At 43.4% G+C, this 15,088-nt stretch overlaps 1 protein-coding gene across 1 annotated transcript in view; it reads right to left on the bottom strand.

Annotated features, from left to right (window-relative positions):
* LOC138265884 (methionine--tRNA ligase, mitochondrial-like) overlaps window positions 1-15,088 on the bottom strand; it is an 84,555-nt gene that overhangs the window by 28,808 nt on the left and 40,659 nt on the right. Inside the window, exon 2 of the mRNA XM_069214024.1 lies at window positions 3,424-3,758. Within this exon, the coding sequence (XP_069070125.1) occupies window positions 3,424-3,758 (335 nt within the window). The remainder of the gene's footprint in view (window positions 1-3,423; window positions 3,759-15,088) is intronic.

The following is a 15,088-nucleotide window of genomic DNA, read 5'->3' on the forward strand; positions in this document are numbered from 1 at the left end:
GTAGATCGCCTATCAAAGAAATAGCAAACCACAAAAAACACATGAAAGCACCACGGCTGATCCAAAGTCCACTCTCTTCCTATACTTCTCTATATTGTATTTTTTTTTTAAGTATTCATGACAGGAGTAATCCCAGAAGACAAAGCAGTCTGTAACGAGATCTATACATATCTGAGTAGAGAAGCAGAGCTCTTCTGAGCACAGAATGGATCCTCCATTGGCAGATGATGCTGTATCAAGGCTCACAATGGTGTGTGGGATTCTTGAAGCCTTGTTATCAGTATTAAACTGCTCTGCTCACAGCTTAATTATAAACAGAAAGTAATTTAGCAGTCAGTTTCCTGGACTTGTGGCCCAGCATGAAATGTAACCATGCACGAGGCAGTACTCAATCATAGCCCACAAATTTGCCATTCTCACTAGGGGGAAAAGAGACTTTTTACCTTTTTTTTTTTTTTTACACTTTATTTATTGACATATTAGTACCATACCAAATATTGACTGCTGTAACAGTCACAATATACAATATAACAAGAATAGTGTAGAGCATTATGAATTGTGTAAGCGCCAGGATATAAAAAAAAAAAGGTGGCAAACAATCATGAAATAGCCACAGTTATCCGTGTGTAAATCATCTGTTTTGTCCTATGTCACCAGCTAGCCACCTGTATATTAAGTTTACCCTTCTTGCGAACTGACACCCCTTGTGGGCCATGACATCTCAGGTCCCCACTATCACTGTTGTCATTTCACGCCCTTCAAGCAAGATACGTTTGTAGCGGGTCCCAAATTTCTCTAGGGCATGACCCCCACAGGTGCAGGTCGCAAGGTCCATAAGCCTTTTTTCTGCAGTGAGCGATACACCCTTCCCCATACCATAGCCACTCGACAATTACACAGGAGCAGGGCCAGTCTATTTAATTTCCTACTGTGCTTGGGTACCAGTTTGACATAAACCAGTACTGCTGTCAGAACCTCAAGCTGCAGTGTCAGACCACAATGCTGATTAAGGTGTGGAATAGCCTACCCAAGGATTCAGCGATCACCTTGAATTGCCATGGCAGATGTAAAACATCAGCTTCAGGAGTGTTGCATCTTTCACATGCATCATTGCCCATCCCCCCCCCATATTTATACAGTCTGGATGGAGTGTAGTAGACCAGGTGAAGACAGTTGTAATGCAGTAGTCTGTGGTTCCTTCATGCAAACCTCTTTTGTATACCAACAATAGTATTTCCACTATGTGTCTATTAGTTGTGTACCCAGTGCTATCTAGCTCTAGAGCTCTGCCCTACTTTGGACATTTCTCTCAGGGTTGTAGGTTGCACTGTGGTGATTATTTTTGTAGGAAATGCACCAGTAACTGCAAGGCTCAACAACCTCCAATCCACTCGTCCCTGTGGATAAGTAGGAAATGCCTTACTTACAGCCACACAAAGCCAGGCATAGTGAAAGGGCAAGGAATCTGTTCCCTACATATAAACCTCCCAGTATCTGGATTTGTCTGTCTTGTAAGCGCTTCACCGTCAATAGTAATTAGCAGTTTGGGGTTGTGGGACAGTGTAATGTGCAGAGAGATAATATCTATGCCAGTAAGTCTAGCCAGTCAAGCCCATGCCAACGCTGTTCATTGCACTACTTGAATTTCAAGCCCAGGTCTCGGAGGTTGCATGACAGTAGTATTAAGCTTGTGGGGTTCTGCTAAGCACAGTTCTAAGTTAAGGTGTAGTACTTGTTGGAGGTTATGGAATCAATGTGAGGCAAATGGGACTTGAGCTATGAAGGAGTATATTTGTAAATAAATGTGGTGCGGCAAGACCCCCTTAATCCAATGGTTTCTGCAGCAGTTACCTGCTTACTCACGACTGTTTACTCGTCCGCGTGAGTTCAATTATTGAGGATTGTAAGCTGTTAAAAAACTACGGTTCAGCTTTATTGAGATATTTTGGAGAAGGTAGAGGAGTTGTGGTAATATCACCATTCTGATAATCGCTATACGGCCTGCCATTTTAAGTGGCAACTTAATCCATTTGTCAACATTGGCTTAAATTTTAGTCAGTAAAGTACCATAGTTTTCCCCCAGGATCACTATTGGATCTTTATGGATCAGGATTCCAAGGTAAAAAAAGGAGGTCTTCATGCTATTGCAACAGATACCTCAGTGATGGTGGGGTTGTTATGTCTGTAAGGATCATATAGGACTTGGACCAGTTTATGGCAAGGCTTGACCAGCAAACCAAATTTGGTGATCTCAGAAAGGACAGGGTCCAAGTTAGTGTTGGGATCCCACACAAATAGCAGAATGTCATCAGTATGCAGCAATGTCAGCAACCTGCATGTCCCAAACTGGATGGCTTTGTTGCTGTGTTTTTTGCGGAGTATCCATGCCAAGGCAAAAATTATCAAGGACAAAGGGCAACCCTGCCTCATTCTGCTTTGTATAGTTATAGGGTCAGCGATACAGCCATTCAGTTGGATGCAAGCCACCGGGTTAGTATACAGCAGGTTTATCCATTTCATCATTGCTGCGCCCAACCCCATTCTCCTCAAAACCACTTGTAAGTATGGCCATTCTATAGAAACAAATGCTTTGGCAGCGTCAAGAAACACCACCACTGCCATCAACCTCAGATCAGTATGATGGAGAACAGCAAACAACGTGCGGAGGTTGTCAGCAGTAGAGACCTGTGGTCTGAACCTCATTGTTCCGGCAAGACGAGGCCAGATAAAAGTGGTACAAGTCAGGCTGCTGAGATTTTTACCAAGATTGTATTATAAATGCTTATGGATAGCGGCCTATATGAGCCACACTCCTGCACATGCTTTTCATAATTAAGGCGAGTGATAACCACTGCTTACCAAACCGTAGGTGGAAATTCACCCTTCTTAAGTGCTTCATTATTCATGTCAAGGAGGTATGGGGCCAGGAGCTTCCCATATTCTTTATAGAACTCCCTTGGCAAGCCATCATTATCCAGCGCCTTGCCATTTGTGATGCCCTTAATAGTGCACATAACATCCTCTGTAGTAATCGGGAAGCACAACAATTCCCGCTCTGCTGCCTCTACCCATGGCAGTGTGGCCTGTTCTAAATATCCTGCGAGCCCCTCATCATCTGCCCAGTGTGTAGTGGTGTATAATGTACGGTAGTACAACGTAACTTCCGCAAGAATATCTAACAAAGGGGTTTTCTCCTCACCCCCTTTAGTCATTATTAGGGCAATATGATCTGCAGCCCATTTGGGTTTCAGTAGTCTGGCCAGCGGCCTATTTCCCCAAGTATTTTCATTCTCTATCTGCCTCGTTATGGAACAGGCAAAGGGGACTTAATGTGTCTGTTAAGGGCTTTGTCAAATGAATGCCTTAATTTTCACAGTGTGCATTATTAAGATAATGTTTCTCAACAGCATATGTTTTTTTTACCTGATGTCCGCTCTCTGTGGAGATTTTCATGACATTGCCTTGTTTGTCTGAAACGTCCATGACTTGAGAATCAGCGAGGAAACTCTCGTCGGGTGTTGAATACCATCCTTCATAAACCCCTTTATAAATGAAACCTCTCTGACGTAAAATGGTCCAAAAATGTTCCACAGCTGATCTGTGACACTGCTCTGTAGTCCGGATGTAATCCGTGTAGGAGATACAGAGATGGTTAAAAACATTCTTATACTGTTTGGAGACTTCAGCACAGAACACAGAGGGGTCTTTTCCAGCAGTGTCCGCAGCTTGTTGAATTTTCAACCCATGTTCATCAGTTCCTTTAAGAGAGAAAAAGCTAAATCAGACTTCAAGAGACTGCATGAAAATACTTAATTTTAAGACGCATTACATTTTCTGACTCCATATCTTGTGCACAGTGAGGCCTACGGAGAAAAGAAAAGTGTAGTAGCTTAAAAACGATTCAACAGACAACTATGATTAACTTGACTGAACATCTGAAATATGCACACACCTCCAACACAGTAAACTACAAGTCAAACAAGCATTTACAATGCAACGGGTCTCGCATTTGCTCATGTTAGAACTGATCGCGTTGTAAACTTCTAACCCGACTTTTCACCTATCGGGCAAAAGTGCATTTATGTACATAACCCAAAAAAGTGAAATTAACTACGTAAAGCGCTCGACTTGTGCCAAGCGAGATCGTGCTCGTAAATTAAAGAAAAAGAATTCCACGAGCCCGATGGAAAACAGCCAGCCTCGCATGTTTTCTGTACTTGGTCGCTGCGCTCGAGGAGGGCTAGCCACCGGAAAAGGCTTGACGTATGCGTGCCTTCGACTAATGAAAGCAAGCAGATTTTATTAGGCAAGCCCACAAACCAATAAAAAACACTGACGTGAAGTTGACAGGGCTCCGAGCCCTTTTCTAAATACTAAAGCGTCTCGCTGCGATACGCATGCGCGAGCGCACGCGACGCAGGCTCGACCCTAAAAAGGAGACCTAGATTTTATCAGCTTACCTTGCCTTAAGGTTGCATCTAGGACAAACGTTTCGGGTGAACACAGGGAAGTGTTGTTCTCCTCCTTCTTCTAGAGAGGGGGCAGTGTCTTCTTTAGCCTACAAAAGAAGGGGATAGTGTCCCCTTCTTATTACTACCAATCTTACTTCATTGTCCCGGGCATTACCTCTGTGAGGTGTGTTCACATGACAGACTGACCCATCAGACTACCACAATTACTTTCATTTTCAATGAGCAGTTGCCAGTCCTGAAATACCCATTCCCCACCAGACCCCATGAAGAATGCATGCTCAGGGGTTATTTCTGAGCAAAAGTAGACCTCTGCATCTTGCTGGTGAAAATACACAATAAAGAAATTACTCCTAATTTACAGTCACACTGACACAAAAACATGCTGATAACAGTTGGGAAGAAATTCTGGGACTCAAAGATAGAAATATGTGATTGTTGTTCAAGCATGAATACAGCGAAGGTCGATTTTTACCCCCATTCTAGGTCATATTTGTTCTGTGACCTGTTTATATAGCAACACCTTTTCGAATTTAATCAATTAAAGTCATCCTTGTGTGTTACCATTAAAGCAGCCACTTAAGATGAGCATTAACAGTTCCTACATGGATAAAATACTGCAGCTGCCCACATGGACCATGTTCCATACTAGATTCAGAGGTAGGCAGTGGGTTTGCCACTTGTTGGAACAGTGTCGAGGACTCTGGGGTTGTGCAGTACTTTTTGAGTCATTCCTTTCCGGCACTGGGAGCACAGGTCACAGTGGATACCAACTGGTATGCAAGGCTTTACCTTAACAATACAGTAGCTCCTGATAAATCCAGGTGGTTCCTGATAACAGCAGAAATTACCATGCTCCAAAGGCTACTTCCTGCGGCACAAATCCTTATTTGCACTACTACCAAAACATAACAACAATTCACCATAATGAATTTATGGCAAACTAAGCAAATACCAAATGCCTCTACCCACACACCACAATACTCAGAGGCATTACTATGTCTATTACGTACCCTATCCAAGACAGAAACAGGATAGAGATCCTTCTCAGTATGGGCCTCTACACTCTGGAACCTGGGACATCAACATATCCAGACATCTGAAACCATCTTACTTTCTGGAAAACACCAAAGCACGGTCTTTTCCAAGGACTCACTGAGGGCCCTTTTTAAATGGCGGCCAAAGGACTGAATAACTCGGTCTACAGAACTCGAATCCCTCTGACTTGCTCCACAGCAGTAAACTCATCCAGCACTGTAGGAAGTTGGCTCTGTATGCACTATTTCAAAGTAAGGAATAGTATGCACAGAGTCCAAGGGTTCCCCTTAGAGGTAAGATAGTGGCAAAAAGAGATAATTCTAATGCTCTATTTTGTGGTATGGTCGAGCAGTAGGCTTATCAGAGGGTAGTGTTAAGCATTTGTTGTACACACACAGGCAATAAATGAGGAACACACACTCAGAGACAATTCCAGGCCAATAGGTTTTTGTATAGAAAAATATATTTTCTTAGTTTATTTTAAGAACCACAGGTTCAAGATTTACAAGTAATACTTCAATTGAAAGGTATTTCAGGTAGGTACTTTAGGAACTTTGAATTAGCAAAATAGCATATACAGGTTTCACATAAATGACATATAGCTATTTTAAAACTAGACAGTGCAATTTTCAACAGTTCCTGGGGGAGGTAAGTATTTGTTAGTTTTTGCAGGTAAGTAAACCACCTACAGGGTTCAAGTTTGGGTCCAAGGTAACCCACCGTTGGGGGTTCAGAGCAACCTCAAAGTTACCACACCAGCAGCTCAGGGCAGGTCAGGTGCAGAGGTCAAAGTGGTGCCCAAAACGCATAGGCGTCAATGGAAAAGGGGGTGCCCCGGTTCCAGTCTGCCAGCAGGTAAGTACCCGCGTCCTCGGAGGGCAGACCAGGGGGTTTTTGTAGGGCACCGGGGGGGGACACACAAGTCCGCACAGAAAGTACACCCTCAGCAGCACGGGGGTGGCCGGGTGCAGTGTGCAAACAAGCGTCGGGTTCGCAATAGGAATCAATGAGAGACCAAGGGGTCTCTTCAGTGATGCAGGCAGGCAAGAAGGGGGCTCCTCGGGGTAGCCACCACCTGGGCAAGGTAGAGGGCCACCTGGGGGTCGCTCTTGCACTGGAGGTCAGATCCTTCAGGTCCTTGGGGCTGCGGGTGCAGAGTCTTTACCAGGCGTTGGGTCTTTGAAGCAGGCAGTCGCGGTCAGGGGGAGCCTCGGGATTCCCTCTGCAGGCATCGCTGTGGGGACTCAACTCTGGCTACTCACGGTCTCATAGTCGCCTGGAGTCCTCCCTGTGGTGTTTGTTCTCCACAAGTCGAGCCGGGGGGCGTCGGGTGCAGAGTGTCAAGTCTCACGCTTCCAGCGGGAAACGTGTGTTCAAAGTTGCTTCTTTTTTGCAAAGTCGCAGTCTTCGGGGAACAGAGCCGCTGTCCTCAGGAGTTCTTGGTCCTTCTAGATGCAGGGTAGTTCCTAGGTTCTGGGGAGCCCCTAAATACTGAATTTAGGGGTGTTTTTAGGTCTGGGGGGTTAGCAGCCAATGGCTACTAGCCCTGAGGGTGGCTACACCCTCTTTGTGCCTCCTCCCTGAGGGAAGGAGGGCGCATCCTTAATCCTATTGGGGGAATCCTCCATCTGCAAGATGGAGGATTGCTAAAAGTTAGAGTCACCTCAGCTCAGGACACCTTAGGGGCTGTCCTGACTGGCCAGTGACTCCTCCTTGTTTTTCTCATTATCTCCTCCGGCATTGCCGCCAAAAGTGGGGCCGTGGCCAGAGGGGGCGGGCAACTCCACTAGCTGGAGTGCCCTGGGGTGCTGTAACGAAGGGGGTGAGCCTTTGAGGCTCACCGCCAGGTGTTACAGTTCCTGCAGGGGGAGGTGTGAAGCACCTCCACCCAGTACAGGCTTTGTTACTAGCCACAGAGTGACAAAGGCACTCTCCCCATGTGGCCAGCAACATGTCCGGTGTTCGGCAGGCTGTTAAAACTAGTCAGCCTACACGGATAGTCGGTTAAGGTTTCAGGGGGCACCTCTAAGGTGCCCTCTGGGATATATGTTACAATAAAATGTACACTGGCATCAGTGTGCATTTATTGTGCTGAGAAGTTGGATACCAAACTTCACAGTTTTCAGTGTAGCCATTATGGTGCTGTGAAGTTCGTGCATGACAGACTCCCAGACCATATACTCTTATGGCTACCCTGCACTTACAATGTCTAAGGTTTTGCTTAGACACTGTAGGGGCATAGTGCTAATGCACTTGTGCCCTCACCTATGGTATAGTGCACCCTGCCTTAGGGCTGTAAGACCTGCTAGAGGGGTGACTTATCTATACTTCATTTGCAGTGTGAGGTTGGCATGGCACCCTGAGGGGAGTGCCATATCGAATTAGTCGTTTTATCCCCACTGGCACACACAAGCTGGCAAGCAATGTGTCTGTGCTGAGTGAGGGGTCCCCAGGGTGGCATAAGACATGCTGCAGCCCTTAGAGACCTTCCCTGGCATCAGGGGCCTTGGTACCAGGGGTACCATTTACAAGGGACTTACCTGGATGCCAGGGTGTGCCAATTGTGTAAACAAAGGTACAGGTTAGGGAAAGAACACTGGTGCTGGGGCCTGGTTAGCAGGCCTCAGCACACTTTCAAATCAAAACTTAGCATCAGCAAAGGCAAAAAGTAAAGGGGTAACCATGCTAAGGAGGCATTTCCTTACAAGCACCCGTCGGTGTAAAGAAATGGAAGATAGACAAAGGAAGACAAATGAGAGAGGGACACGTTCTTTTGGGGAGCAACAAAGTGAGACGAACAGGCCTTGGGAATTGCAAAAAACACAGGAACAGGAAAACAAACTGTCATTAAAGAGACCACCTTTGTTAAAGCAGATATATAAACACTGGGAATAAGGGAGACGCAAAACAATACATTTATAAGGGGAACAAATACATTGGAGAAGGAAAGACAGACACTGTGGACAGAGAAACTGGAACAGGGAGACAATACACTGGGGTGGGGGAACATACAGGGAACAGAGACAAAGACTTAGGGAAAGGAAGAGAAGAATAGGCGATCAAGGAGATGGCACTGGGACAACGAAAGTGAGCATATGAAGATAACACAGGGACAGAAAGGCTTAAACGGTCCTTCGAAGGCGTCACTTTCTTTGAGACACAATACAGAAACCTTGGTACATAAAGGGAACCAGAATACACTGTATATCAGAGAGTGTCTGTCTTCCGTTCCCAGAAGCAGGCAAAGGCTGACAAAGACAAGGACTGGGAAAGGTGTGGAAGTGGTATACACAGATTTCAAGACCATATAAATACAGAAAACAAGATATTGGTAGTCACGGATATTCAGTCCATATCTATGGGGAAATGGAATAATGGAGACCAAGATGTGAATTAACTAACATATGGAAGCACTGACTCAAAGACTAAACTACAATGGACAGGGTAGCATAGAGATAGCCTTACGCTAAACCTCGAAAACATTGGGAAACTAGTCCCAGGCAGCCCACAATGCTGCAAGGCTAACCCAATGACAAACAAATTCTATGTATTTGGGACACTAATCCAACATATAACACTACATCCTTGGGACACCCATTCACCACCCCGACCTGCATCGTAGATACATTAACCCAACACATTACATTTCATTCTATAGGATTAGCCCACTACTACTTACTATAGCGCTTTCTGGGGATAGCAACCCATACACTTTACCCTGAAAAGACCTACTCACTGCTCTGCATCCTAGAGACACTAACCCGGCAACTACACGGCCTCTTAGGTTCACCACCCAACAACAGTGCACTGCATCCTATGGGAAATATCAGGTTATATTTCAATGGGTTTATAAATGCCAACTAAGCCAAATACAACAAAACCAATAATGCAGAGATTTAGTAATCAAAACCTAGGGCAGGGAACAAAATATCCTCATTTTATGTGAGGTAAATTTTAAATTTATAACCCGAAAGGGTCAAATGCAGATAGGAGAGAGGTTCATCTGAATTCCAGAGTATCTATTTGAAAGCAGCAGCAAATAAAAGCACATTGACGGTTTTAAAAAATGTAATAAATTGGTCCTAGACCAGAGATGCACTGGAAAGCATTCTAGAGAGCTGAGACTATTACGTAGAAGCTTCTGCTCCATCTCAGACCATGTAGTCACAGATAACCAAAACTAACTCCCCATAATGTACAGCCCCCACCACACTGCATTCTAGAGACACCTAGGAATACACTGCAGTAGCATTCCGTTTGGGTACTGCTAGAATCAAGCCATCAGAAAATACTGATGCATGATTACATACAAAATTGGAACTACATTTCAGCTCTCTCCTTTAAACCAATGGTCATAGATAATGTGGCTGCAAGTACGAATTAACAGAACCATGCAGTCTGCATCTTTCTTCACTAAACAAGATACCAAGGCCCTGCATGAACATCTCCCATTGTTGGACTTTAGAAAATGTGGACATTATTTCAGAATCTTAATCGAATGGCGAAGGCTACTATCCTTATCGTTTTATAACCCTTACCTAAAAAAAACTGATGTTTTAGGGTCGAGCCTGGTAAGTATGTGCTAGTGCATACACCTCGCTTACGAGACTCTTGTGTACAGTAAAGGGCTTGGAGCCTGCCTATTGCTCAAAATTTGTTGGCTTGTTTGACACTCTTCTTTACAGCCTCATAGTTCAGAATTGCAGGTATATGGTGATTTCCATTCCTGGGACTAAGCACTGATTGATTCACCTTAATCAGTGCCCATCCCCTGCTCCCAAGCTTACTGAGGTACTAATTTGTTCTTTTTAACTTCTAGTGCCCTGCAAACAGAAGGTTTGTGACTGGCACAAATGTGGTCAGCAGGGCAAACAAAATTGCAAAGTTTTATCTATTTTTTTTAATAGCTACCTTTCTTTTATTTTGCCAAGTCGTCTTTTCTCACTTTGCACTAATGTTTTCTTTTGTTTTTGCTCGTGGGTGCTATTTTCAAAAGATGACTATTATATTGTAAAGCAAAATTTTTGTCTTTATTATATATAATTTATGAAATGATGCTTTAACACAAAATCGTGCAGTACACCCCAGTCCATTCCTATCTGCCCCACTACAATCCACCCCACGCCAACCCACCACACTCCAACCCACCCCAATCTAATCAGCCCCACTTCAATCTAAAACAATATACCCCACTCCAATCTGCCCCACTACCATCCGCCCCATTCCAGTCTGCCTTATTCCAATCCAAAACAATCTCCCCCACTCCAATCCAAAACAATACACGCCTCTCCAATCCAATCCACCTCTCCCTCATCCAATCCACCATAATACAATCGGCCCACTCCAATCCAAAACAATCTGTCCCACTCCAACCTTCTTCACGCCACCCTACCCCACTCCAATCCCAAACAACTCACTCTAATGCAAAACAATCTGCCCTACTCCAATTCACCCCGCTCCAATCCAGTCTATCCCGCTCCAATCCATTCTACCCTGCTCCATCCCAATCCACCTCACTCCAATCAAATCCACCACACCCCAGTCCAATCCATCCCAATTCCAGGGCACCCCAATCTAAATCGGGTCCACCCCACCCCAATCCACCCACTCCAATCCAATCCAACTCAATGTAATTCTCGTTGCTCAAATCCACTCCACACCAATCAAATCTGCCCCTTCCAGCCCATCCCAATCCAATGCACGCCACACCATTTCAATCCACTCCATCCCACTCCAATTAACCCCACTCCATTCTACCCTAATCCACATCAGTTCAGTCCACCACACTCCAATCCAATCCATCCAGCCTACCACACTCCAATCCAATCAACCCGTGCTTCAATCCAATCACCCCCACCCCAGCTATATCACTCTAATCCAACAAACCAACCAACCCCAGTCCAATCCACCTCAATCCAATCCACCCCACCCCTGCTTCAATCCAATCAACCCTACGCCCCAGTTCTAATCCAAACCACCAACCCCAATCTAATTTAAGCCACCTAAATCCTATCGCCCCAATCCAATTCAATCCACCCCACTCAACTCAATCCACCCCACTCTATCCCAATCCAATCCACCTCACTCTACTCTCATCCACCCACCTCAGTCCAGTCCAACTCCCTCCACTCCCCTCCAGTCTATAAAACTCTCTGCCACTGAACTCTACAACACACTACTTCCCCTACTCCACGTTACAACACTCCAACAAATCCACTTTACAACATGCCACTCCTCGACTGCACTCGGACACTCCACACCACTAACTTTTAGTCAGGCTTGACAACATGCACACTGGTGTACAATATGGCAAAACACATTGCCAAAGCCAATATCTCTTGTATAGGCGAGACCTACTGGCTTAGCCAATGCTTGTTTAACACATATTTACAAAGTCACATATTTCCATGGAGTAAGCTGACAGGATGAAGTCCGGCATATTGCCTTTGGCATGGCCTGACTCGAGAGTGTGCTGTGTTTCCAGAGTGTTGCGTGTGTAGTGAGATTCCTTCATAGTCTTTGTTCTGGACTTGTCTGGTAAGTTGAAGTCTCAGAGGAATGTAAGGTGGCTGTTCTGGAAGGAGGGGGGAGATGATAAGATCTGGTATGCCTTCTATGAAGTCCATGTGAAAAAAGTGCATTCACACTGGGTGTCGTATTTCTATGATTATATACTTAGGTTTCCCATCAAACATGTTTACTGTGTTAATGCTCTTCCCACAGATTGGTGGTTTGGAGCCACATGAAGATGGACACTCTTTACCATGGCTCCAGGGCTCACATATGAGGTCCGGCCGTGTGGAGTTTCCTGTGCATGGCACCTATTTAAGTGGCAGACTAACCGGGGAATCTTTTCTCTTCCCTGACAGCTCTTGTATTCCCAAAACTGTGTCGGTTTTGGCATCACATGTATCTAAACGGTGGATGCGCTGACAGGATGAGTCGCACATGCCATTTCGTGATCCCCTATGAATGATTATTCTCTCCCTGGCAATTATTCTTCTGAAAGTAGACGCAATTCAATATGTTTGTTTCTTTTTCCAGGTACTCTTATCAAAATGACTTTCTTTTTCCTAATTCAAATTGATAATGGTGGCACTTGTTTTCCTTCAGATTTGAGCTCATATGTCTTGCTTAATTGAGACCTCTTGTCAATGTTGGGCTTCTATGCACTTCGGCTACCTTCTCAGCGCTGTCCCCTATATGGCTCATCTTCTATGGAGAAAACGCACAATTTAACATTTAACTCTCTGTGTGTATTACACAGTCTTCAATTATTTCGGATCGTAATCCTTTAGCTACATTACTTTTGGACATGGAGAGTTCCGATCTTCCTGCGCAGAATGCTTTAATAACTTCATTAGTTGCTTCTCCTCCAGTCACAACTTATTCCAAGATTACCTCTAAATTGGGTAATTCGGAAGCTCTTTTCTTGCAAAAAAGGGTATAAAGGGATTCTCCAGTCAAGTCCTCTTCATCAGTTACCATGAAAGTTATATTAGAGGAAATCCATACTCTCAAACCATAGGTGAAGGAATCCAATCAACGCTTATAATTGATGGATAGAAAATGGTCCTGGCTCGATAGTAGGGTCACAAAAGTCCAACACAACTTGGAATTCTTCAAGATACTCCTCACCAACTTATGCTCTTACAAACAGAGGTACATCAACGCAAGAAAAAAAGCTGACGATACAGAAAATAGAAACCGGCGCTATAATCTTCACATTTATGGACTGGCAGAGAGCATGGAAGAATCCAATATATTTTTTTCAAGCCTTCATTCCCATAGTTCTTGGGTTGCCACAGTGTACTTATTTAAATATCCAAAGAGCACACTGCCTAGGGAATGCTCTTAAATCAGCATGATCCTCTCCAAAACACAGAGGGTTATACTTTTCTTTCTGGAATATACTGACCTGTTGTAGGTCCTTAGAGCAGCTAAAACTACGGGCGGACTTCTTGTGTTTTTTGTTTTTTAACTCAAGATTCTTCCAAGGCGCCTGCTGATAGGCGTAAGAAGTTCTTGGAGATGTGCCTTGCTCTCAGATGCCTCAAAGCAAGATTTGGACTTTTCATCCTTGCTAATTTAAGGTTACCTACAAAAACAAGTTCACTGCATACGAAGATCCAGCACTTCTACATAAAATCATTGACGGTTGCAAGGAAGAGGCCTTGCTACAACTTGATTTCTATAATTATTATACAGTATTTTATTGTGAGTGATTACTCATATATAGTGTTATTGACATATATAATACATATATACACACACACACACACATATATATATATATATATATATATATATCTCTTTCATTTTAGGTGTGCACATTACTTTGTTGAGCTGTTCATCGACCCGTGTGGTTCGACTTACCTCTCTGCTGTGTTCTGAAGACCAGTGTGTGCTCTTCCACATGTGATCTCGCCATTCCCAAACATTATTCTGTTTTCTCTGTATGTTTATATGTTACTGGTGTTAATATAGGTTTCTGATGCTTTCTTTCTTTCTAGTTTATTCTACTTCTATTTTCCTTTTTTCCCTCCCCTTTCCATCTCTCCGTTCATATCTTTTATATTATTATATAGTGATGTTGACTTTTGCTTAGCATTTTCTCTGTATTATTCATATAACTTGTAATACTTTTACTAAAATTGAAATTAGACTTTTATGTCCATACGAATAACCTTTAGGAATGTTAGGTGGTTAGGTTCACCTATTGAGACAGAGTTTTATCGCATTTGGCAAAGTTAAAAACGGATGTGGCTTTATTACAAGAAACTGCTAAGGCTCAGGCTGAAGGTAATAAACAAACTTGTTCTTGGATAGTCCAGGTGTTTTCAGCTCTAGTAAACTCTAGATATCCCCATAGTATCTCAAGAATGTGATGCAGAAGAAAGTTGGCTGATTATTATTCAAATGTTTTTCCATGTTAATATATATGCACCCACACAACACAAACAACATTTTTGGCCTGACATTTCACATAAACTAATGTCCATCACAGATGAATATTTGATTTTAGGTGGAGACTAACCTAGTCATAGATCTCTTTATTGATAGGAAATTTAAAGTTCAGTTTAATCCTTCCAATATGCATAAACAATTTGGATTATCCATAGATCAACAACTCTGGTGGATGCTAGGAGAATTTGTAATTTGACATTGAGGGAATATACCTTCTATTCTCAAGGACATTCTTCCCAATCTAGATTAGATCATATATCTACCTCTATTTTACCATCTGTTAAATCGAGAAATTGGTCCTATCATAATCTCTGATCATGCTCCAGAGAGTGTTGATTTGGATGTGCGTCCAGTATCTAAAGGCAATAAACAATAGGGATTTAATGATTCTTTTCTTCTAGATATTCAGTTCACCCAAGGTTATGAATCTTTTATACAAGATTGTTTTTGTTCTAAACAATAGTTCCAATATATCACCCTAGATTTCATGGAATTCATTTAAAGCTCCATCAAGAGATTTTATACATTTGTATATGGCCCAAAAATAAAATTCAGTTTGCAAAAATCATCTAGCCTAATGAAAGATATAAAACGACTTGGCCAAACTCTACTTT

This window comes from Pleurodeles waltl, chromosome 2_1 (genome assembly GCF_031143425.1).
Source record: "Pleurodeles waltl isolate 20211129_DDA chromosome 2_1, aPleWal1.hap1.20221129, whole genome shotgun sequence".
In the NCBI taxonomy this organism is placed as follows: Eukaryota; Metazoa; Chordata; class Amphibia; order Caudata; family Salamandridae; genus Pleurodeles; species Pleurodeles waltl.